The sequence below is a fragment of the Muntiacus reevesi genome, chromosome 7 (genome assembly GCF_963930625.1).
Source record: "Muntiacus reevesi chromosome 7, mMunRee1.1, whole genome shotgun sequence".
NCBI lineage: Eukaryota > Metazoa > Chordata > Mammalia > Artiodactyla > Cervidae > Muntiacus > Muntiacus reevesi.
Window position 1 is genome coordinate 69,583,881 of NC_089255.1, and position 23,491 is coordinate 69,607,371.

The window sequence follows — 23,491 nt, forward strand, 5'->3', positions numbered from 1 at the left end:
GAAATACAAAGGATCATAAGAGACTACTATCAGCAACTATATGCCAATAAAATGGACAACTTGGAAGAAACAGACAAATTCTTAGAAAAGTGTAACTTTCCAAAACAACTAGGAAAAAATAGAAAATCTTAACAGACCCATCACAAGCACAGAAATTGAAACAGTAATCAGAAATCTTCGAACAAACAAAAGCCCAGGACCAGATGACTTCACAGCTGAATTTTATCAAAAATTTAGAGAAGAGCTAACACATATCTTACTCAAACTCTTCCATAAAATTGCAGAGGAAGGTAAACTTCGAAACTCATTCTATGAGGCCACCATCACCCTAATACCAAAACCAGACAAAGATGCCACAAAGAAAGAAAAAACTACAGGCCAATATCACTGATGAACATAGATGCAAAAATCCTTAACAAAACTCTAGCAAACAAAATCCAACAACATATTAAAAAGATCATACATCATGACCAAGTGGGCTTTATCCAAGGGATGCAAGGATTCTTCAATGTTCACAAATCAATCAATGTGATACACCACATTAACAAAAGGTAAAAACCATATGATTATCTCAATAGATGGAGAAAAAAGCCTTTGACAAAATTCAACATCCATTTATGATTTTAAAAAACCCTCCAGGAAGCAGGCATAGAAGGAACATACCTCAACATAATAAAAGCCATATATGATAAACCCACAGCAAACATTATCCTCAATGGTGAAAAATTGAAAGCATTTCCCCTAAAGTCAGGAGCAAGACAAGGATGCCCACTCTCACCACTACTATTCAACATAGTTGTGGAAGTTTTGGCCACAGCAATCAGAGCAGAAAAAGAAAAGGAATCCAGATTGGAAAAGAAGAAGGAAGAAGTAAAACTGTCACTGTTTGCAGATGACATGATCCTTTACTTAAAAAATCCTAAAGACTCCACCAGAAAATTAACTAGAGCTAATCAATGAATACAGTAAAGTTGCAGGATATAAAATTAACACAGAGAAATCCCTTGCATTCCTATACACTAACAATGAGAAAACAGAGACATTAAGGAAACACTTCCATTCACCATTGCAATGAAAAGAATAAAATACTTAGGAATAAATCTACCTAAAGAAACAAAAGATCTATATATAGAAAACTATAAAACAGTGATGAAAGAAATCAAAGATGACACAAATAGATGGAGAAACATACCATGTTATGAATCAAAAGAATCAATATAGTGAAAATGAGTATACTACCCAAAGCAATCTATAGATCCAATGCAATCCCTATCAAGCTGCCAATGGGATTTTTCAGAGAATTAGAACAAATAATTTCACAATTTCTGTGGAATTACAAAAAACCTGGAATAGCCAAAGCAATCTTGAGCACAAAGAGTGGAACTGGAGGAATCAATCTGCCTGACTTCAGGCTATTGCTACAAAGCCGCAGTCATCAAGACAGTATGGTACTGGCACAAAGACAGAAACATAGATCAGTGGAACAAAATAGCCCAGAGATAAATCCATGCACTTATGGACACCTTATCTTTGACCAAGGAGACGAGAAATTACAATGGAGAAAAGACAATCTCTGTAACAGGTGGTGCTGGGAAAACTGGTCAACCACTTGTAAAAGAATGAAACTGAACACTTTCTACCACCATACACAAAAATAAAATGGATTAAAGATCTAAACGTAAGACCAGAAACTATAAAACTCCTAGAGGAAAACATAGGCAAAACACTCTCTGACATAAATCATAGCAGGATTCTATATGACCCACCTTCCAGAGTAATGGAAATAAAAGCAAAAATAAGCAAATGGAACCTAATTAAACTTAAAAACTTTTGCACAACAAAGGAAACTATAAGCAAGGTGAAAAGACAGCCTTCAGAATGGAAGAAAATAATAGCAAATGAAGCAACTGACAAGGAATTAATCTCAAAAATATACAAGCGACTCCTGAAGCTCAATTCCAGAAAAATACGCGACCCAATCAAAAAATGGGCTGAAGAACTAAACAGACATTTCTCCAAAGAAGACATACAGATGGCTAACAAACACATGAAAACATGCTAGACATCAATCATTATCAGAGAAATGCAAATCAAAACCACAATGAGGTACCATTTCACGCCAGACAGAATGGCTGCTGTCAAAAAGTCTACAAACAATAAATGCTGGAGAGGGTGCAGAGAAAACGAACCCTCTTACACTGTTGGTGGGAATGCAAACTAGTACAGCCATTATGAAGAACTGTGGAGATTCCTTAAAAAAATGGAAATAGAACTGCCATACGACCCAGCAATCCCACTGCTGGGCACACACACCGAGGAAACCAGCATTGAAAGAGACACGTGTACCCCAATGTTCATCACAGCACTGTTTACAATAGCCAGGACATGGAAGCAACCTAGATGTGCATCAGCAGATGAATGGATAAGAAAGTTGTAGTACCAAAAAAGAAAGCTGTGGTACATATACACAATGGAGTATTACTCAACTATTAAAAAGAATGCATTTGAATCAGTTCTAATGAGGTGGATGAAACTGGAGCCTATTAAACAGAACAAAATCAGAAAGAAAAACACCAATACAGTATATTAATGCATATATGTGGAATTTAGAAAGATGGTAACAATGACCCTATATGCGAGATACAGATGTAAAGAACAGACTGTTGGACTCTGTGGGAGAAGGCGAGGGTGGGATGATTTGAGAGACTAGCATTGAAACATGTATATTATCATATGTGAGATAGATCGCCAGTCCAGCTTTGATGCATGAGGCAGGGTGCTCAGGGCTGGTGCATTGGGATGACCCTCAGAAATGGGATGGGGAAGGAGGTGTGAGGGAGGGTCAGGATGGGGAACACATGTACACCCATGGCTGATTCATGTGAATGTATGGCAAAAACCACCACAATATTGTAAAGTAATTAGCCTTCAAATAAATTAATTACAAACAGGCCAGTATCAATGATGAATATAGATGTAAAATTTTTCATTGAAATATTAGCCCACTTATCCCAGCAATACATTTAGAAGATCATATACCATAGTCAAGTGGGATTTTTCTGAGGAATGCAAGAATTCTTTAATATCCACAAAAAATAAATGTGATACACCACATTAACAAATGAAAATATATGATCATCTCAATAAATGCAGAAAAGGCTTTTGACAAAATTCACCATCCATTTATGATAGATAAAATACTTGGCAGAAGGTAGGGGTATAGAGGGAACATACCTCAACATAATAAAGGCCACATATTGACCCCCACAGCTAACATTATACTCATGGTATCAAGGAACATGAAAAATGTTCAGTATTGCCAGTTATTAGAGAAACACAAATCAAAACTACAGTGAAATATCACCTCAAACCAGTCAAAATAGCTAATATTAAAAAAAAATCCAAAAACAATAAATGCTGGAGAGAGTGTGGAGAATTCAAGGAACCCTCTTATACTTTTGGCGGGGAGGTAAATAGGTACAGCCACTATGGAGAGCATTACGAAAGTTCCCTAAAAAGCTAAAAATAGTTACCATATGATCCAACAATCCCACTCCTGGACATATATCTGAAAGAAGACAAAAACTCTAATCAAGAAGATCCATGCACCCTAGTGTTCATAACAGTACTGTTTACCAATAGCCAAAACATGGAAGCAACCTATATATCCACTGACAGCTGAATGGGTAAAGATGTACACACACACACACACACACACACACACACACACACACACGAATACTACTCAGCCATTAGTGGTTGCTTGTGACTGGGGGGATTAGGGATAGGAGGGTGATAGCTAAAGAGTACAGAGTTTCTTTTTGAGGTGCTGAAAATACCCAAAAATTGTGGAGATAGTTATACATATCTGAATATACTAAAAAGCCATTAAATTATTTGGAATATGAAATACACCTCAATAATTGGATGATTGTTAATATTTATGACTTACGTTTTGCTGAGGCCAGATGGAGTGGGAATAGAGAAGAAAGAAAGAAGAAGTGAGTACAATGTCTGTCAGGAAATTTTTTATTTCACGCTTAGTCAGAGAGCAGCCAAATAGAAGTGATTCTTGATTTTGAAGACAAGCAACTCATGTACATTTTGATATATTACTTTCTGTTTAAGTTTGCTTAACTACAGTGGAGTTTTTCTCTAAGTTTATAAATAAAGGCCTGAATATAATCTCTCTTCTTTTTCTTTCCCTCCAACCTCCTTTCTTTACAGGGAGTTTACACTGGGAGGGTACTTACCCTTCAAGAATTATTGATCCATGTTGGGAAGTTAAATGCTGAAGCTGTTAGAGGTCAGTGGGCCAATCTTTCATGGGAATTGCTTTATGCCACAAACGATGATGAGGAACGTTATAGTATACAAGCTCATCCACTACTTTTAAGAAACCTTACAGTACAAGCAGCTAATCCTCCCCTAGGATATCCAATTTATTCTTCAAAACCTCTCCATATACATTTGGTGTAGAGGCCATTTTGACTTGTAAATGTATTGTGAGCAAATGAGATGTGTTTATTTTTTCATTCTAGAAAAGTTAACATTGTGATTCCTTATAACTTCACTGGACTTACCTGTCTCCTCCTACAAGTCAGATGCCTGAGAAAAGCTAAGCTCTATAAAGTTGATTTTCTTAGATATCCTAATGGTATAAAACAACAACTTTATGTATAATATAAAAGTTAGAATTAGTTGGCCAGTATTTGTGCCCTGTGGATTGTGGTAGGCTTTGGTAAATATAAAACATTTGTATAAGATTATAAAATTAATTTTTTAATGCTTTCTTTAATGTGTGATAAGTGACTTGCCTTAGAGAAATCAAAAACTATGTAAATTTTACATGCTTAAAAGATATGCATATCAGTGTTTTTTAAGTAATAATAATGGATCCTACTGAAGGTTGCAAAGTGTATATATATTTATTTGAAATATAATTAAATTTTATAGTATTTTCAAACTTTCTGCTGTTTATTTTAACATTTAACATGCTCTGAATGTTTTCATATAATCTATTCAGTTTCTTTTCATATACTTTAATCCAGAAAGCTTAAAAACTTTTAATAAAATCTCTTCCAAAATAAATTTTTATTTTTTTCCCAGATAGCCTTTTGATATATTTAAAAGGAAAAGGGTTCATCCCATTCATCATGTGAATACTCAGCAGGATTAGCAACATTAAGGTAACCTGATTATGACTGTTAGAGGCCAGTCTGTAGATCTGGCTCATTGTGCATTTCTTTTCCACTGAATATACTGATTCTGAAGAATGACTTGCCCAATAGGACTACCAGTTACTGTTGTCTTAAGTTGTTTGAACTCAAGCCAAAAAAGATAGGAGACAAATTTTCATAATGTGATCAGGGTTTTATTTTCATTCTTTTGCTGCTTAGGAACTTTTCACAGGAACTTTAAGGAGGTTAAATAATGAATCTTAATCATTTGAGAGGAATTTTCTCTACACCTTACTTTGTTTTCATCTATGTTGTTGTTGTTCAGTCTCTCAGTTGTGTTCAACTCTTTGTGACCCCATGGACTGCAGCATGCCAGGCTTCCCTGTCCATCACCAACTCCCAGAGCTTACTCAAACTCATGTCCATTGAGTTGGTGATGCCATCCAACCATCTCATTCTCTGTCATCCCCTCTCCTCCTGCCTTCAGTCTTTCCCAGCATCAGGGTCTTTTCTCATGAGTCGGCTCTTCACATCATGAAGTATTGGAGCTTCAGCTTTAGCTCCAGTCCTTCCAATGAATATTCAGGACTGATTTCCTTTAGGATGGACTGGTTGGATCTCCTTGCAGTCCAAGGGACTCTCAAGAGTCTTCTCCAGGTGCTGCCACGGTGCGACCTGGGCAACGGCTGGTCTAACGATGGCTGGCATGTCAGCTCTGAAGCGACTGTCGCCTTTCACTCACGTTGGAGGCCACCCCTTCGGAGGCCACCCCTTCAGAGGCCGCTGTGCGCGGGCGGCTGGAGCCGGTGGGCTGGCGGAGGTGCGCACATTGAGCCCCGGTACAGACAGTTTCTGCAGCTGACCAGATCCCAGGTGATCCAGGCCGAGTTCTTCAGTGCGACCATGTGGTTCTCGATTCTCTGGTGCTTCTGACACGACTCAGATGCTGTGCTGGGTCACTATCCTTATCCTGACCCTTCCCAGTGGACAGATGAGGAATTGGTTATCCCTCCGGATGATGAAGACTGAAAACAGAGGCTCAGCTCTTGCCAAATGGGTGCACCCCATGTTTCTTGTTATGTTTAACATTTGTCTGTAAACATCTTTTGATTTTGCACATATGATGGTTCCGAAGAAACAGTGCATTTTATAATAGCATAAAAAATAATTAACACATCAAAAAAAAAGTCTTCTCCAACACCACAGTTCAAAAGCATCAATTCTTTGGCACTCAGCCTTCTTTATGATCCAACTCTGAAAAAACAATAGCTTTCACTATATGGACCTTTGTTGACAAAGTAATGTCTCTGCTTTTTAATATGCTATCATATTTTTAATATGTTGGTCATAGCTTTTCTTCCAAGGAGCAAGTTCTTTTCATTTCATGGCTGCAGTCACCATCTGCAGTGATTTTGGAGCCCATAAAAATAAAGTCTGTCACTGTTTCAGTTGTTTCCCTATCTATTTGCCATGAAGTGGTGGGACTGGATGCCATGATCTTAGTTTTCTGAATGTTGAGTTTTAAGCCAACTTTTTACCTGTCATCTTTCACCTTCATCAAGGGGCTCTTTAGTTCCTTTTCACTTTCTGCCATAAGAGTGGTGTCATCTGTATATCTGAGATTATTGATATTTCTCCTGGCAATCTAGATTCCAGCTGTGCTTCATCCAGCCCAGCATTTTGCATAATGTACTCTGCATGTAAGTTGAATAAGCAGGGTGACAATATACAGTCTTGATGTATTCCTTTCCCAATTTGGAACCAGTCCATTGTTCCATGTCTGGTTCTAGCTCTTGCTTCTTGACCTGCATACAGATTTCTCAGGATGCAAGTAAGGCAGTCTGGTATTCCCATCTCTTCAAGAATTTTCCACAGTTTGTTGAGATCCACACAGTCAAAGGCATAATCAAAGATGCAGATGTTTTTCTGAAATTCTCTTGCTTTTTTTGTAATCCAACAGATGTGGCAATTTGATCTCTGGTTCCTCTGCCATTTTTAAATCCAGCTTGAACATCAGGAAGTTCTTGGTTCATGTACTGTTGAAGCCTAGCTTGGAGAATTTTGAGCATTACTTTGCTAGTGTGTGAAATGAATGCAATTGTACAGGAGTTTAAACATTCTTTAGCATTGTCTTTCTTTGAGATTGGAATGAAAACTGACCTTTTCCAGTCCTGGGGCCACTGCTGAGTTTTCCAAATTTGCTGGCATATTCAGTGCAGTACTTTCACAGTATCATCTTTTAGGATTTGAAATAGCTCAGCTGGAATTCCATCATATCTACTAGCTTTGTAGTGATGCTTCCTAAGGCCCAGTTGACTTTGCATTCCAGAATGTCTGGCTCTAGGTGACTGATCACACTATTGTGGTTATCTAGGTCATTAAGGTATCTTTTGCATAGTTCATCTGTGTATTCATGCCACCTCTTCTTACTATCTTCTGCTTCTATTAGGTCCATACCATTTCTGTCCTTTATTGTGCCTTTATTCTACCTTTATTGTTTTCATCTATAGTACCCTTTATTTAGTCTGTAATAGCCTCCTGGGTTGGTAGTACAATAATACATTCTCTATAGTAATGACTGAAATTATTTGAAATGTACCAATTAGGTTTTTATTACTATTATTCCTTTATTATGTGGAACAGTTCAGTACAGCAATGTTAAAGGATATTTTTTGGACTAATTTCAGTTAATGAATTCACAAGATTTGTGTGTTAGTCATTTTGGGGGAAGCAATATAGTATAGTTATTAAAATGGGATTAGTGTTACATCTGAGTTTGGATCTCAGGCTTATGATTTATGTAACTGAGATGTATTAACTGGAAATATATATATACACACACATATAGACAGAGAAGTTTGGCGGGCTACTGTCCATGGAGTCGCAAGAGTTGAACACGACTTAGTAACTAAACAGCAACAGTACATACATACACGCACACATATATATTATGTATATATCTTTTTTGTCACTGACGGAAATTTTCTCATATCATTCAGTTCAGTTCAGTTCATTCGCTCAGTCGTGTCCGACTCTTTGCGCGCTAATTATCAGTTTTAGTGATTATATAACTTTAATAGATATAAATAACAGAGTATTAGACTATCCCTCAAATAATGGGCATTTTAAGTTGTTTAAAGATTTACAGTATTATAATAGTGCCATGCCATGCTTTCTCTTTGCCATGGATTCTTCTCAAACTGCCTCAATGTCTTGCCATTCATTCATGGCCAAGTTTTCTCATCTTCATTCACTTGTCAAAGTGTTCCTGTTTGGATTCCATTTCTACTGTTCCCCCAAAATAAAGTTTTTATTAAAGTCATTATTTACTTGCATATTATCAAACCAACTGCAGTTGACCCTTGAACAACGTAGGTTTGAACTGTGCAGGTTCACTTGTACATGGATTTTTTTCATTAGTAAATGCTAAGCTGCTACGCGGTCTGAAATTGTTTCCATGGAAACATAGGGCCTACTATAGATTATATACAGATTAAAACCCCAGCACTGTTCAAGGGTCCACTACAGTGACTTTTATATTCCTGTCTTATTTGGGAATGCACTCCAGTATTCTTGCCTGGAAAATCCCATGGACGGAGGATCCTGGTAGGCTACAGTCCATGGGGTCGCAGAGTCGGACACGACTGAGTAACTTCACTTTCTTAAGCAGCATTTGACACTTCTGACAACTGCTTGAGTCACCTTTTTTTTCTTTTGGACTTCCCTGATAACACATGATCTTCATTTTCTTCTTGTCTCCCTGACTACTCCTCAATTGCCTTTACCACTTTTCCTTTTCTGCCTGACCTCTGAATTTTGGAATTTCTTAATAAGTGGTTCAGGCCACCTCTACTTACTCTACATTTCATCATAGACAATCGCATTCACTCCCAAAACCTTAAATATCATCAATAAATTAATGATGTTCAAATACATGTACTTAACCTCTCTTAGCACTGCACCTGTATATGTAATCATTTATCTCCATCTGATACAATCAAAATAGCTTGACCTTATTGAACTTGCCATAAAACCAGCTTCTCTGACATCCACTTTTAGTAGTGCACATGTAATTCACATCAGACATCTCACAGAGAACTAGGGAAGCTGTGCAAGATTTTAAAATCTGTGTCAAAAGTATCAGTGAATCAAGAAGACAGTGAAGGATTATATCACCAAGACCCAAGACAGAATGAAACTTCGAGATCTGAGCTCAGCATTTGAGCTGCTTTTCTTCTAGGAACATTGGTCGATTTAGGAGGAGGTGGCTGGGAAGACAACTAACACTTTTGGCAGACTTCCTACTAAGTTAAAGTGTTAAAGTTTGAGTCTAGGGCTCTCCAAAGAAGGAGGGTAAAAAAAAAATAGATCAATTTTAAATCTTTTCAATCTTTTCAAGGGGCTTCCCTGGTAACTCACCTGTTAAAGAATCTGCCTGCAATGCAGGAGACCCTGGTTGGATTCTGGATCGGGAAGATCTCCTAGAGAAGGAAATAGCAGCCCACTCTAGTATTCTCGCCTGGAAAATTCCAAGGACAGAGGAGCCTGGTGGGCTGCAGTCTATGGGGTCGCAAAGAGACACAACTGAACAACTAAGCCCAAATCTTTTCAAAACTGGATTAAGGTGATCCTAGATTTGTAGTGTACCTAGCTGCTACCCTGAGCAAATATTAATCTTCTCTGGATTTTTTAATTATTTTTATAATTTTTCATATTTATGTTGGAAAATCTAAAACACCTGAGGAGATAAGACAACATGATCAAAATCCAGGAAAAACAAGACAATAGGAACAAACCCACAGGGATTTATAATTAGAGGTTTGTACCTCTGAATCCCCTTCACCTATTTTGCCCCCACCCACCAATCTCCTGTTTCTTGTCCATGGCTATGTGTCTGTTTTTTTTTGTTTTGTTTTTTAGATTACACATACAAGTGAGATTATGTGGTATTTTTCTTTGTCTGACACATTTCACTCAGCATAATACCCCTCTAGATCCATCCATGTTGTCTCAAGTGGCTAGATTTTTTTTAATGGCTGATTTATTGCACTGTATCAGTATCTCTATACTACATTTTCTTTATCCATCAATGGACACAGGTTGCTGCTGAAATTCTCCATCTTGTGTTTCAAAATCTTTAAATATACCAAACATAATTTCCCAGCCTGTGTTTAATCCCATTATCTGGGATCCCCTGTGGACAAAATGAGCACTATCTTCTATGTACATAAATTTAAGTGTATCTAAACAGAATTGTGTTATAGTTCATCATTTGCTTTCTTTACTCATCACTATGCTCTAGGATAGGTAGGGAAACAGTGTCAGACTTTATTTTTTTGGGCTCCAAAATCACTGCAGATGGTGATTGCAGCCATGAAATTAAAAGATGCCTACTCCTTGGAAGGAAAGTTATGACCAACCTAGACCGCATATTAGAAAGCAGAGACATTACTGTGCCAACAAAGGTCCCTCTAGTCGAGGCTATGGTTTTTCCAGTGGACATGTATGAATGTGAGAGATGGACTGTGAAGAGAGCTGAGCACCAAAGAATTGATGCTTTTGAACTGTGGTGTTGGAGAAGACTCCTAAGAGTCCCTTGGACTGCAAGGAGATCCAACCAGTCCATCCTAAAGGAGATCAGTCCTGGGTATTCATTGGAAGGACTGATGCTGAAGCTGAAACTCCAATACTTTGGCCTCTTGATGCAAAGAACTGACTCATTGGAAAAGACCCTGATGCTGGGAGGAATTGGGGGCAGGAGGAGAAGGCTTGACAGGATGAAATCATTGGATGGCATCACCAACTTGATGGACATGAGTTTGAACAAGCTCCGGGAATTGGTGATGGACAGGAAAGCCTGGTGTGCTGCAGTCTGTGGGGTCGTGAGTGACTGAACTGAACTGAACCTTGTCTATAACTAAAATGTGAACCACTTATCAGTGAGAACCATGTTTTTCTTCTCCTGTTCTCCCTTGATAGTAAATAGTCAAGGAACATTTGTTGGTTTTCTCTTGTAGCCTATGCATGTTTTCTACTGTAAGACACTAAAGGTTAAAGTAAAATTGACAATAATAACTAAAATAAGAAGTCACCAATGGACTCTTCCTGAGCTGAGTTTAACCCAGGCTTTACCCTTTACTAGCTCTGTGACCCTGGGAAAGTAACATCTGCTTGCTTTGGGCATTTCTTTCTTCATCTACAAAGGTGGATAATACCACCTACCTTAGAGGGCTGTTATGAGGAATAAGTTAATTAACTAATTACAAACAACCTCAGTACAGCAAATGACATATAACAGGTTTTTTAAAAATAATGGCTGCTATGAGTCCTACCTATGGCGTCAAATTCCAGTCATATGTACCTGTGAACTTTTCCAAGATAGTGTAAGCACCTTGGAGGCAGGACCTTTTCAGACACTTCTTTGTATCTGCCCGCTGTCCAGCACTCTGCTTCATGTAATAGCCCGTGAATTTATGGAAGTGGTTTACTGTAATTCTTTGGTTAGCATTCTACTAACCTAAATTTTAAGCATATATACTAGAGTACATTACCCAGGAATATAATATGTATTAACATATTTATGGCAAGACTCCTGTCATTCTTGTTATTTATTACATATTGAAAAGAAAGTTATATCTATTAAGAAATAAAATGACAAATTATTCTTCAATGTGTAAGAAGATCGCCGTTTTTTGTGTTTTCCATTTCTCTTTCCAGTGGCTTGAGAAATGCAAGTACTCCTTCAGTCATGTTTTTTTTTCACGCTTCTAAAATAAGAGGAATCTGCATCCTATAACAGAATAACAGAAACATGAATCAGTTTCTTTTACCCCAGTTTTTGACAATTCCTTCTGTTTTGAGAAGCTATATCATTATGATTCACTGTTGAGAATCCTTATAAATCCTTGGAAAAATACTTAAATAGGAATAAAAATCAAAGCCAAAATTGTAGAGCTACAAAAAATATCTCTAAGGGGCTTAGCAACATTATTTCCCTGTCATTTGTTAACATCTGAGTATGCCATTTCATAAATGCTGAAATTTCTATTACTCTTCTGATCAGCATGTCATACCTACACTGGCTTGCTTTAATAAATACAAAGAGTCTTTAGAATTAAAATACTTGAAAGATAACTCCAAAATCATTTGTGAACTTTTAGTATATTGCTTAAAGAGTAAAATAAGGCAATTCAGTAATTTCTAAGAAGTGACATTTCATTTGGGGAGATACCCATTTACCAGTTTCAAGAATTTACACTAAATAAGACAAAACCAAATTATAACATAAAATTCAATGATGTTATTGTTTTTGATGCCTAAAATTAATAGCAATACATCAAAACAAGGTTCCAGACATACTGTTCCTAGCCTAAAGAACAGAAACAAATTCTTGCCTAGAGAACCTCATGGACAATATGAAAAGACAAAAAGACAGGACACCAGAAAATGGGCCCCCTAAGGTCAGAGGGTGTCCAATATGCTACTGGGGAAGAGCAAAGGGCAATTACTACTAGCTCCATAAAGAATTAAGTGGCTGGACTATGGAAAACAATGTGGAGATTCCTTAAAAAACTGGAAATAGAACTGCCATATGACCCAGCAATCCCACTCCTGGGCATACACACCGAGGAAACCAGAACTGAAAGAGACACGTGTACCCCAGTGTTCATCACAGCACTGTTTATAATAGCCAGGACATGGAAGCAACCTAGATGCCCATCAGCAGACGAATGGCTAAGAAAGCTATGGTACATATACACAGTGGAATATTGCTCAACTATTAAAAAGAATACATTTGAATCAGTTCTAATGAGATGGATGAAACTGGAGCCCATTATACAGATTGAAGTAAGCCAGAAAGATAAATACCAATACAGTATACTAACACATATATCTGGACTTTAGAAAGATGGTAATGATAACCCTATATACAAGACAGAAAAAGACACAAATGTATAGAACAGACTTTTGGACTCTCTGGGAGAAGGCGAGGGTGGGATGATCTGAGAGAATAGCATTGAAATATGTATATTATCAATTATGAAACAGATCACCAGTCCAGGTTGGATGCATGAGACAAGTGCTCAGGGCTGGTGCACTGGGATGACCCAGAGGGATGGGATGGGGAGGGAGGTGGGAGGGGGGTTCAGGATGGGGAACACATGTAAATCCATGGCTGACTCATGTCAATGTATGGCAAAAACCACTACAACATTGTAAAGTAATTAGCCTCCAACTAATAAAAGTAAAGGGAAAAAAAAAAAAAGAATTAAGTGGCTGGGCCAAAGCGGAAACAACATTCAGTTGTGGATGTGTCTGGTGGTGAAAGTAAAGTCTAATGCTGTAAAGAACAATACTGCATAGGAACCTGGAATGTTAGATCCATGAATCAAGGTAAATTGAATGTGGTCAAACAGGAGATGACAAGAAAATGACAGAATGATCTTGGTTCATTTGGCGATGCCAAAAACTATTCAAACTACTGTACAACTGTGCTCATTTCATGTGCCAGCAAGGGTATGCTGAAAATCCTTCAAGCTAGGCTTCAGCAGTACACAAACCAAGAACTTCCAGATGTACAAGCTGGGTTTCAAAGAGGCAGAGGAACCAGAGATCAAATTGCCAACATTTGTTGGATCACTGAGAAAGCAAGGGAATTCCAGAAAAACATCTATTTCTGTTTCACTGACTACACTAAAGCCTTTGTGTGGATCATAGCAAACTGCAGAAAATTCTTTGAGACCACCTTACCTGTCTCCTGAGAAACCTGAATATGGGTCAAGAAGAAATAGTTAGAACTAGATGTTGAACAGTTGGTTCCAAATTGGGAAAGGAGTATGACACGGCTGTATATTGTCACCCTGCTTATTTAACATCTATGCAAAGTGCATCATGCAAAATGCTGGGCTGGAAGAATCACCAACTGAAATCAAGACTGCTGGGAGAAATATCAACAACCTCAGATATGCAGATCATACCACTCTAATGGCAGAAAGTAAAAAGGAACTAAAGAGCCTCTTGGTAAAGGTGAAAGAGAAGAGTGAAGAAGCTGGCTTAAAACTCAACATTCAAAGAACTAAGATCATGGGATCTGGTCCCATCACTTCATGGCAAATAGAAGAGGAAAAAGTGGAAGCACTGACAGAGTTTCTTTTCTTGGACTCCAAAATTACTGTGGATGGTGACTGCAGTCATGTAATTAAAAGACTTGCTCCTTGGAAGGAAAGCTATGACGAACCTAGACAATGTACTACAAAGCAGAGACATCACTTTGCCAACAAAGGTCTGTATAATCAAAGTCATAGTTTTTCCAGTAGTCATGTATGGATTTGAGAGGTGAATCATGAAGAAGGCTGAGCACCAAAGAATTGATGCTTTCAAATCGTGGTGCTGGAGAAGACTTTTGAGAGTCCTGTGGACTGCAAGGAGATCAATCCAATCAATCCTAAAGGAAAGCAACCCTTAATATTCATTGGGAGGACTGATGTTAAGGCTGCAGCTCCAATACTTTGGCCACCTGATGAAAAGAGCTGACTCACTGGGAAAGACCCTGATGCTGGGAAATATTGAAGGCAAAAGGAAAAGGGGTCAACAGAGGATGAGATGGTTAGATAGCACCACCGACTCAATGAACATGGATATAAGCAAACTCCAGGAGATAGTGAAGGACAGAAGAGCCTGGGGTGCTATAATCCACGAGATCGTAGAGTCAGACACAACTTAGTGACTGAATAACAACAACAACATTTAGTTTGGGAATAATTGTGGCATTCTGTTAACAGATTCTTACAAACAAATGTCAATAAGGAGATGAATATACAGAATACAAAATAACAGCAGGGAGGAAACAGCAATGAGAGAAGTAAAAATAAATCAACAACTTCTTAAAGTTTCTAGGGTTTTGTGTAAAGAATAAGATATATCTTAAAATGATTTGGGGAAATGAAAGGATGCCTAGTTTATCATAAAGTGATAAGGCAGTCAGACCACCTAATAAGCAATAATTCAAATATGTTGGTAGGAAGAGAGAAGTCATGATTTATAGCAAATGTTAGATGTAATGCAATGCCTCTATTTACACTGCTGTTGTTTAGTTGCTAAGTCGTATCTGACATTTTTGCTACCCCATGGTGTATAGCACGTCAGGCTCCCCTGTCCTTGGGATTTCCCAGGCAAGAATACTGGAGTGGGTTGCCGTTCCCTTCTCCAGGGGATCTTCCTGACCCAGGTATCGAACTTGCATCTCCCACATTGGCAGGTGGATTCTTTACTGAGGCACTAGGGAAGCCCAAGTATTCTGTTAGTATTCTGTAAACACAACAAACTAACCTTCTTATGAACAACTGCTACAATGGGACTGAAACTCTAGCCTCTAGTCCTTCTTTCCCCTCTGAAACTGATTTCTTTTTTTTTTTTTTTTTTTTAATTTTATTTTATTAGTTGGAGGCCAATTACTTCACAACATTTCAGTGGGTTTTGTCATACATTGACACGAATCAGCCATTGAGTTACACGTATTCCCCATCCCGATCCCCCCTCCCACCTCCCTCTCCACCCGACTCCTCTGGGTCCTCCCAGTGCACCAGGCCCGAGCACTCGTCTCATGCATCCCACCTGGGCTAGTGATCTGATTCACCATAGATAATATACATGCTGTTCTTTTGAAACATCCCACCCTCACCTTCTCCCACGGAGTTCAAAAGTCTGTTCTGTACTTCTGTGTTTCTTTTTCTGTTTTGCATATAGGGTTATCGTTACCATCTTTCTAAATTCCGTATATATGTGTTAGTATACTGTAATGTTCTTTATCTTTCTGGCTTACTTCACTCTGTATAATGGGCTCCAGTTTCGTCCATCTCATTAGAACTGATTCAAATGAATTCTTTTTAACGGCTGAGTAATATTCCATGGTGTATATGTACCACAGCTTCCTTATCCATTCATCTGCGGATGGGCATCTAGGCTGCTTCCATGTCCTGGCTATTATAAACAGTGCTGCGATGAACATTGGGGTGCACGTGTCTCTTTCAGATCTGGTTTCCTCGGTGTGTATGCCCAGAAGTGGTATTGCTGGGTCATATGGCAGTTCTATTTCCAGTTTTTTAAGAAATCTCCACACTGTTTTCCATAGTGGCTGTACTAGTTTGCATTCCCACCAACAGTGTAAGAGGGTTCCCTTTTCTCCACACCCTCTCCAGCATTTATTGCTTGTAGACTTTTGGATAGCAGCCATCCTGACTGGCGTGTAATGGTATCTCACTGTGGTTTTGATTTGCATTTCTCTAATAATGAGTGATGTTGAGCATCTTTTCGTGTGTTTGTTAGCCATCTGTATGTCTTCTTTGGAGAAATGTCTGTTTAGTTCTTTGGCCCATTTTTTGATTGGGTCATTTATTTTTCTGGAATTGAGCTTCAGGAGTTGCTTGTATATTTTTGAGATTAATCCTTTGTTTCTTCATTTGCTATTATTTTCTCCCAATCTGAGGGCTGTCTTTTCACCTTACTTATAGTTTCCTTTGTAGTGCAAAAGCTTTTAAGTTTCATTAGGTCCCATTTGTTTAGTTTTGCTTTTATTTCCAATATTCTGGGAGGTGGGTCATAGAGGATCCTGCTGAGATTTATGTCAGAGAGTGTTTTGCCTATGTTCTCCTCTAGGAGTTTTATAGTTTCTGGTCTTACATTTAGATCTTTAATCCATTTTGAGTTTATTTTTGTGTATGGTGTTAGAAAGTGTTCTAGTTTCATTCTTTTACAAGTGGTTGACCAGTTTTCCCAGCACCACTTGTTAAAGAGGCTGTCTTTTTTCCATTGTATATCCTTGCATTCTTTGTCAAAGATAAGGTGTCCGTAGGTTCATGGATTTATCTCTGGGCTTTCTATTCTGTTCCATTGATCTATATTTCTGTCTTTGTGCCAGTACCATACTGTCTTGATGACTGTGGCTTTGTAGTAGAGTCTGGAGTCAGGGAGGGTGATTCCTCCAGTTCCATTCTTCTTTCTCAAGATTACTTTGGCTATTCGTGGTTTTCTGTATTTCCATACAAATTGTGAAATTATTTGTTCTAGTTCTGTGAAAAATACCGTTGGTAGCTTGATAGGGATTGCATTGAATCTATAGATTGCTTTGGGTAGAATAGCCATTTTGACAATATTGATTCTTCCAATCCATGAACACGGTATGTTTCTCCATCTGTTTGTGTCCTCTTTGATTTCTTTCATCACTGTTTTATAGTTTTCTATCTACAGGTCTTTTGTTTCTTTAGGTAGATATACTCCTAAGTATTTTATTCTTTTTGTTGCAATGGTGAATGGTATTGTTTCCTTAATTTCTCTTTCTGTTTTCTCATTGTTAGTGTATAGAAATGCAAGGGATTTCTGTGTATTAATTTTATATCCTGCAACTTTACTATATTCGTTGATTAGCTCTAGTAATTTTCTGGTAGAGTCTTTAGGGTTTGCTATGTAGAGGATCATGTCATCTGCAAACAGCGAGAGTTTCACTTCTTCTTTTCCTATCTGGATTCCTTTTACTTCTTTTTCTGCTCTGATTGCTGTGGCCAAAACTTCTAAGACTATGTTGAATAGTAGTGGTGAGAGTGGGCACCCCTGTCTTGTTCCTGATTTCAGGGGAAATGCTTTTAATTTTTCACCATTGAGGGTGATGCTTGCTGTGGGTTTGTCATATATAGTTTTTATTATGTTGAGGTATGTTCCCTCTATTCCTGCTTTCTGGAGAGTTTTAATCATAAATGGGTGTTGAATTTTGTCAAAGGCTTTCTCTGCATCTATTGAGATAATCATATGGTTTTTATCTTTCAATTTGTTAATGTGGTGTATTACATTGATTGACTTGTGGATATTGAAGAATCCTTGCATTCCTGGGATAAAGCCCACTTGGTCATGGTGTATGATTTTTTTAATATGTTGTTGGATTCTGTTTGCTAGAATTTTGTTAAGGATTTTTGCATCTATGTTCATCAGTGATATTGGCCTGTAGTTTTCTTTTTTTGTGGCATCTTTGTCTGGTTTTGGAATTAGGGTGATGGTGGCCTCATAGAATGAGTTTGGAAGCTTACCTTCTTCTGCAATTTTCTGGAAGAGTTTGAGTAAGATAGGTGTTAGCTCTTCTCTAAATTTTTGGTAGAATTCAGCTGTGAAGCCATCTGGTCCTGGGCTTTTGTTTCCTGGAAGATTTTTGATTACAGTTTCGATTTCCTTGCTTGTGATGGTTCTGTTAAGATCTTCTATTTCTTCCTGGTTCAGTTTTGGAAAGTTATACTTTTCTAAGAATTTGTCCATTTCATCCAAGTTGTCCATTTTATTGGCATAGAGCTGCTGGTAATAGTCTCTTATGATCCTTTGTATTTCAGTGTTGTCTGTTGTGATCTCACCCTTTTCATTTCTTATTTTGTTAATTTGGTTCTTCTCTCTTTGTTTCTTAATGAGTCTTGCTAATGGTTTGTCAATTTTGTTTATTTTTTCAAAAAAACAGCTTTTAGCTTTGTTGATTTTTGCTATGGTCTCTTTAGTTTCTTTTGCATTTATTTCTGCCCTAATTTTTAAGATTTCTTTCCTTCTGCTGACCCTGGGGTTCTTCATTTCTTCCTTCTCTAACTGCTTTAGGTGTAGAGTTAGGTTATTTATTTGGCTTTTTTCTTGTTTCTTGATGTAAGCCTGTAATGCTATGAACCTTCCCCTTAGCACTGCTTTTACAGTGTCCCATAGGTTTTGGGTTGTTGTGTTTTCATTTTCATTCATTTCTATACATATTTTGATTTCTTTTTTGATTTCTTCTATGATTTGTTGGTTATTCAGAAGCGTGTTATTTAGCCTCCATATGTTTGAATTTTTAACAATTTTTTTCCTGGAATTGAGATCTAATCTTACTGCACTGTGATCAGAAAAGATGACTGGAATGATTTCAATTTTTCTGAATTTTCCAAGACCAGATTTATGGCCCAGGATGTGATCTATTCTGGAGAAGGTTCCGTGTGCACTTGAGAAAAAGGCGAAATTGATTGTTTTGGGGTGAAATGTCCTATAGATATCAATTAGGTCTAGCTGGTCCATTGTATCATTTAAGGTTTGTGTTTCCTTGTTGATTTTCTGTTTAGTTGATCTATCCATAGTTGTGAGTGGGGTATTAAAGTCTCCCACTATTATTGTGTTGCTATTAATTTCCTCTTTCATACTCATTAGCGTTTGCCGTACATATTGCGGTGCTCCTATGTTGGGTGCATATATGTTTATAATTGTTATATCTTCTTCTTGGATTGATCCTTTGATCATTATGTAGTGTCCTTCTTTGTCTCTCTTCACATCCTTTATTTGAAAGTCTATTTTATCTGATATGAGTATTGCAACTCCTGCTTTCTTTTGGTCTCCATTTGCGTGAAATATTTTTTTCCAACCCTTCACTTTTAGTCTGTATGTGTCTCTGGTTTTGAGGTGGGTCTCTTGTAGGCAGCATATATAGGGGTCTTGTTTTTGTATCCATTCAGCCAATCTTTGTCTTTTGGTTGGGGCATTCAACCCATTTACATTTAAGGTAATTATTGATAGGTGTGGTCCCGTTGCCATTTACTTTGTTGTTTTGGGTTCACGTTTATACAACCTTTCTACATTTCCTGTCTAGAGAAGATCCTTTAGCATTTGTTGAAGAGCTGGTTTGGTGGTGCTGAATTCTCTCAGCTTTTGCTTGTCTGTAAAGCTTTTGAATTCTCCTTCATATCTGAATGAGATCCTTGCTGGGTACAGTAATCTAGGTTGTAGATTATTCTCTTTCATTACTTTCATTAAGTCCTGCCATTCCCTTCTGGCCTGGAGGGTTTCTATTGATAGATCAGCTGTTATCCTTATGGGAATCCCTTTGTGTGTTATTTGTTGTTTCTCCCTTGCTGCTTTTAGTATTTGTTCTTTGTGTTTGATCTTTGTTAATTTGATTACTATGTGTCTTGGAGTGTTTCGCCTTGGGTTTATCCTGTTTGGGACTCTCTGGGTTTCTTGGACTTGGGTGGCTATTTCCTTCCCCATTTTAGGGAAGTTTTCAGCTATTATCTCCTCGAGTATTTTCTCGTGGCCTTTCTTTTTGTCTTCTTCTTCTGGGACTCCTATGATTCGAATGTTGGGGCGTTTCACATTGTCCCAGAGGTCCCTGAGGTTGTCCTCATTTCTTTTGATCCTTTTTTCTTTTTTCCTCTCTGCTTCATTTATTTCCACCATTCTATCTTCTACCTCACTTATCCTATCTTCTGTCTCCGTTATTCTACTCTTGGTTCCCTCCAAAGTGTTTTTGATCTCATTCATTGCATTATTCATTTTTAATTGACTCTCTTTTATTTCTTCTAGGTCTTTATTAAACATTTCTTGCATCTTTTCAATCTTTGTCTCCAGGCTATTTATCTGTAACTCCATTTTGTTTTCAAGATTTTGGATCATTTTTATTATCATTATTCTAAATTCTTTTTCAGATAGATTCCCTATCTCCTCCTCTTTTGTTTGACTTGGTGGGCACTTGTCATGTTCCTTTACCTGTTGGGTATTTCTCTGCCTTTTCATCTTGTTTAGATTGCTGTGTCTGGAGTGGGTTTTCTGTATTCTGGAGGTCTGTGATTTCTTTTTATTGTGGAGTTTTTACCCAGTGGGTGGGGTTGGACGGTTGACTTGTCAAGGTTTCCTGGTTAGGGAAGCTTGTTTCAGTGTTCTGGAGCATGGAACTTGATTTCTTCTCTTTGAAGAGCCATGGTGTGCCCAGTAATGAGTTTTGAGATGGGTCTATGTGTTAGGTGTGACTTTGGGCAGTCTGTATGTTGACTTTCAGGGCTATGTTCCTGTGTTGCTGGGGAATTTGTGTGATATGTCTTGCTCTAAAACTTCTTGGCTCCTGGGTGGTGGTTGGTTTCAGTGTAGGTATGAAGGCTTTTGGACGGACTCTTATTACTTAAAGTTCCATGTAGTCAGGAGTTTTCTGGTGTTCTCAGGTTTTGGGCTTAAATCTCCTGCCTCTGGATTTCAGTTTTATTCTTCCTGTAGTCTCAGGACTTCTCCAACTATACAGCCCTGATAATAAAACTTCTAGGTTAATGGCGAAAAGATTCTCCCCTGTTAGGGGCTCCCAGAGAGGTTCGCAGAGTTACATGAAGAAGAGGACAGGGAAGAGGGAAATAGAGATGAGCAGGAGGAGAAAAAGGGGGACTCAAGAGGAGAGAGACAGATCTATGCAGTCGTCTGTTCCTAGAGTGTTCTCCGTAGCCCAGACACCAGCAAAGATTCACAGAATTGAATTGGGGAGAGAAGGGGAAAGGAGGAAATAGAGGTGTTCTGAGGTAGAAAACAGAGGGTCAAGATTGAGAGAGAATAATCACCACACTCCTGAATAAAAATGGAAACTGAATATTGGATTCTTAAATGTTTACAGTTTATATCATATACTGAAGAACAAAAATTAAAAATCTAGAGTATAGGTTAGACTCATAAAAATACTATATTAAAAACAAAAACAAAAACACCCCCCAAAAAATTTTAGAAATATATATGAGGTTCGGTTTAAAAATAAGGCTTCTCTTCTTTTTTTTTCCTCCTTTCCTCTCCTCTTTGTAAGGTTATAGTGTATTGAAAATGAATAATTAAGGAGTAGTAGAGTAGTACTAGAGGACTTTAAAAGAAATAAGAGAAGAAGAAAAATAAAAAATAGAGGAGGAGAAGGGAAAAAAAAAAAAGAAGAAGAGAAAAAAAAGAGGAAAAAAAAATTTTCCCTAACTACAAAAATCGTAAGAATTTATGAAAATGAATGTTAAGGAGTAATGGGGGAGTAATAGGGAATTTTAAAGGAAAATAAAAGAGAAAAAATTAAAAAGAAAAAATAAAACTAAAAAAAAAAAATTTCTTTTTTTTTCCCTGCTTAAAAAAAAAAAAAAAGAAAGAAAGAAAAAAAAAAAAGTAAAAATATATGTAGGAAGTTCTCTGGAGCTGTTGCGGTCAGTGTGGGTTCGGCTCAGTTTCAGATAGCTCCTCGTTCCAGCTTACACTTCTTGATATCTACAGGACCCTTGTGGTGTGGTCAGTGTTTCCTACAGGGATTTTAATCTGTTGCACCAGTTCCTTCTGAAGCGGTTTGGCTTCTGTTTGCCAGGCTCTTCAGGGCCTCATTTCCGCCCTGACCCAAGCGGGTGGAGGTGGACTCTTATTCAGATAGCTAGTTCCGTCGCGCTGCAGGGAGGGGCTAGAGTTGCTCGGGCTCCGGAGCTCCTCAGGCTCCCAGCTGTTATATGGAGCGGTGCTGCGCGCAGTTCCAGCCCTCGGGTGTTCCGCCAAGGGTCGGAACTGAGATCTGCGCCTGCTCCCTATGCCCTCCCCGTCAGAGCGGTCCAGGCAGCCAGGGGCTTGACGCTTGACGGGCGCACTCTCCCCGGGTGCGCGCCCACTCCCTTCCGCGGTCCCAGTCTCAGATTCCGCCGGCGCCAGTCCTGTGCGTGCGCCTTCTGCCCGCCGCGTCCCTAGCCCCAGTCCCCGCCTGCGCCGGTCGGGTGCCTGTGCCCTTTGTCTCGCCGCGACCCTCCCGGCGGATGTCGACCATCCAGAATCTCGGTCCCTTTGCTCTGCGAACCACAGGCAGCGTGTTCTGGCCGGTTAATTTTCTCTCTCTTGCTCTCCCACAGTTCAAGCTGGGAACTCACAAAAGCTCCCTCCGATTGTCCACAGGGCTCTCAGGCCCGGACCCTGCCCCAAATAATGCCGCTCGCTCCTCTCCGTTCCGCTCCCACTTGCTGGTGGCGGATGCGGGTGTCTGGGGTACTTTCCTGCTGGGAGTTGCTTTTAGGCTCGTAATCTGTGGGTTTTATTATTGTTTCTCTCCCAGTCAGGTTGCCCTCTGAGATTCAAACACTTCCCCCAGGCCCGCCAGGTCGAGGGTTCCCCGGAGTCTGGGAACGTCCTCTATTAAGACTCTTCCCGGGACGGATCTCCGTCCTTAGCTCTTTTGTCTCACTTTTTATCTTTTATCTTTTGTCCTACCTCCTTTCGAAGACAATAGGCTGCTTTTCTGGGCGCCTGGTGACCTCTGCTAGCGATCAGAAGTTGTTTTGTGAAGTTTGCTCTGCGTTCAGTTATTCTTTTGATGAATTTCTAGGAGAGAAAGTGGTCTCCCCGTCCTACTCCTCCGCCATCTTGGCTCCTGATCTGAAACTGATTTCTATAATGCATTCTCCCTCTGCCATATTATTTAATTCTTTAATCTTTACTGTCTGTTTGCTAAATATCCTCCTGCCATCAAAACAAAAGCAGTAACAGCTAATACTTAATGACTGTAACAC

General features: G+C 38.7%; 2 protein-coding genes and 1 pseudogene across 4 annotated transcripts in view; 2 read left to right on the forward strand and 1 right to left on the reverse strand.

Moving 5' to 3' along the window:
• PCNX4 (pecanex 4) overlaps window positions 1-5,568 on the forward strand; it is a 37,042-nt gene extending 31,474 nt beyond the window's left edge. For all 3 annotated transcript variants that reach the window (XM_065941853.1, XM_065941855.1, XM_065941854.1), the window contains one exon: window positions 4,228-5,568. In XM_065941853.1, the coding sequence (XP_065797925.1) occupies window positions 4,228-4,479 (252 nt within the window). In that variant the 3' untranslated portion in view covers window positions 4,480-5,568. The remainder of the gene's footprint in view (window positions 1-4,227) is intronic.
• Window positions 5,569-5,877: 309 nt separating this feature from the next.
• Window positions 5,878-6,209, forward strand: LOC136172648 (NADH dehydrogenase [ubiquinone] 1 beta subcomplex subunit 2, mitochondrial pseudogene; annotated as a pseudogene).
• A 4,995-nt stretch (window positions 6,210-11,204) lies between these two features.
• Window positions 11,205-23,491, reverse strand: part of DHRS7 (dehydrogenase/reductase 7) — a 28,275-nt gene continuing 15,988 nt past the window's right edge. The window contains exon 7 of the mRNA XM_065941857.1: window positions 11,205-11,970. Coding sequence (XP_065797929.1) covers window positions 11,923-11,970 — 48 coding nt within the window. The 3' untranslated portion in view covers window positions 11,205-11,922. The remainder of the gene's footprint in view (window positions 11,971-23,491) is intronic.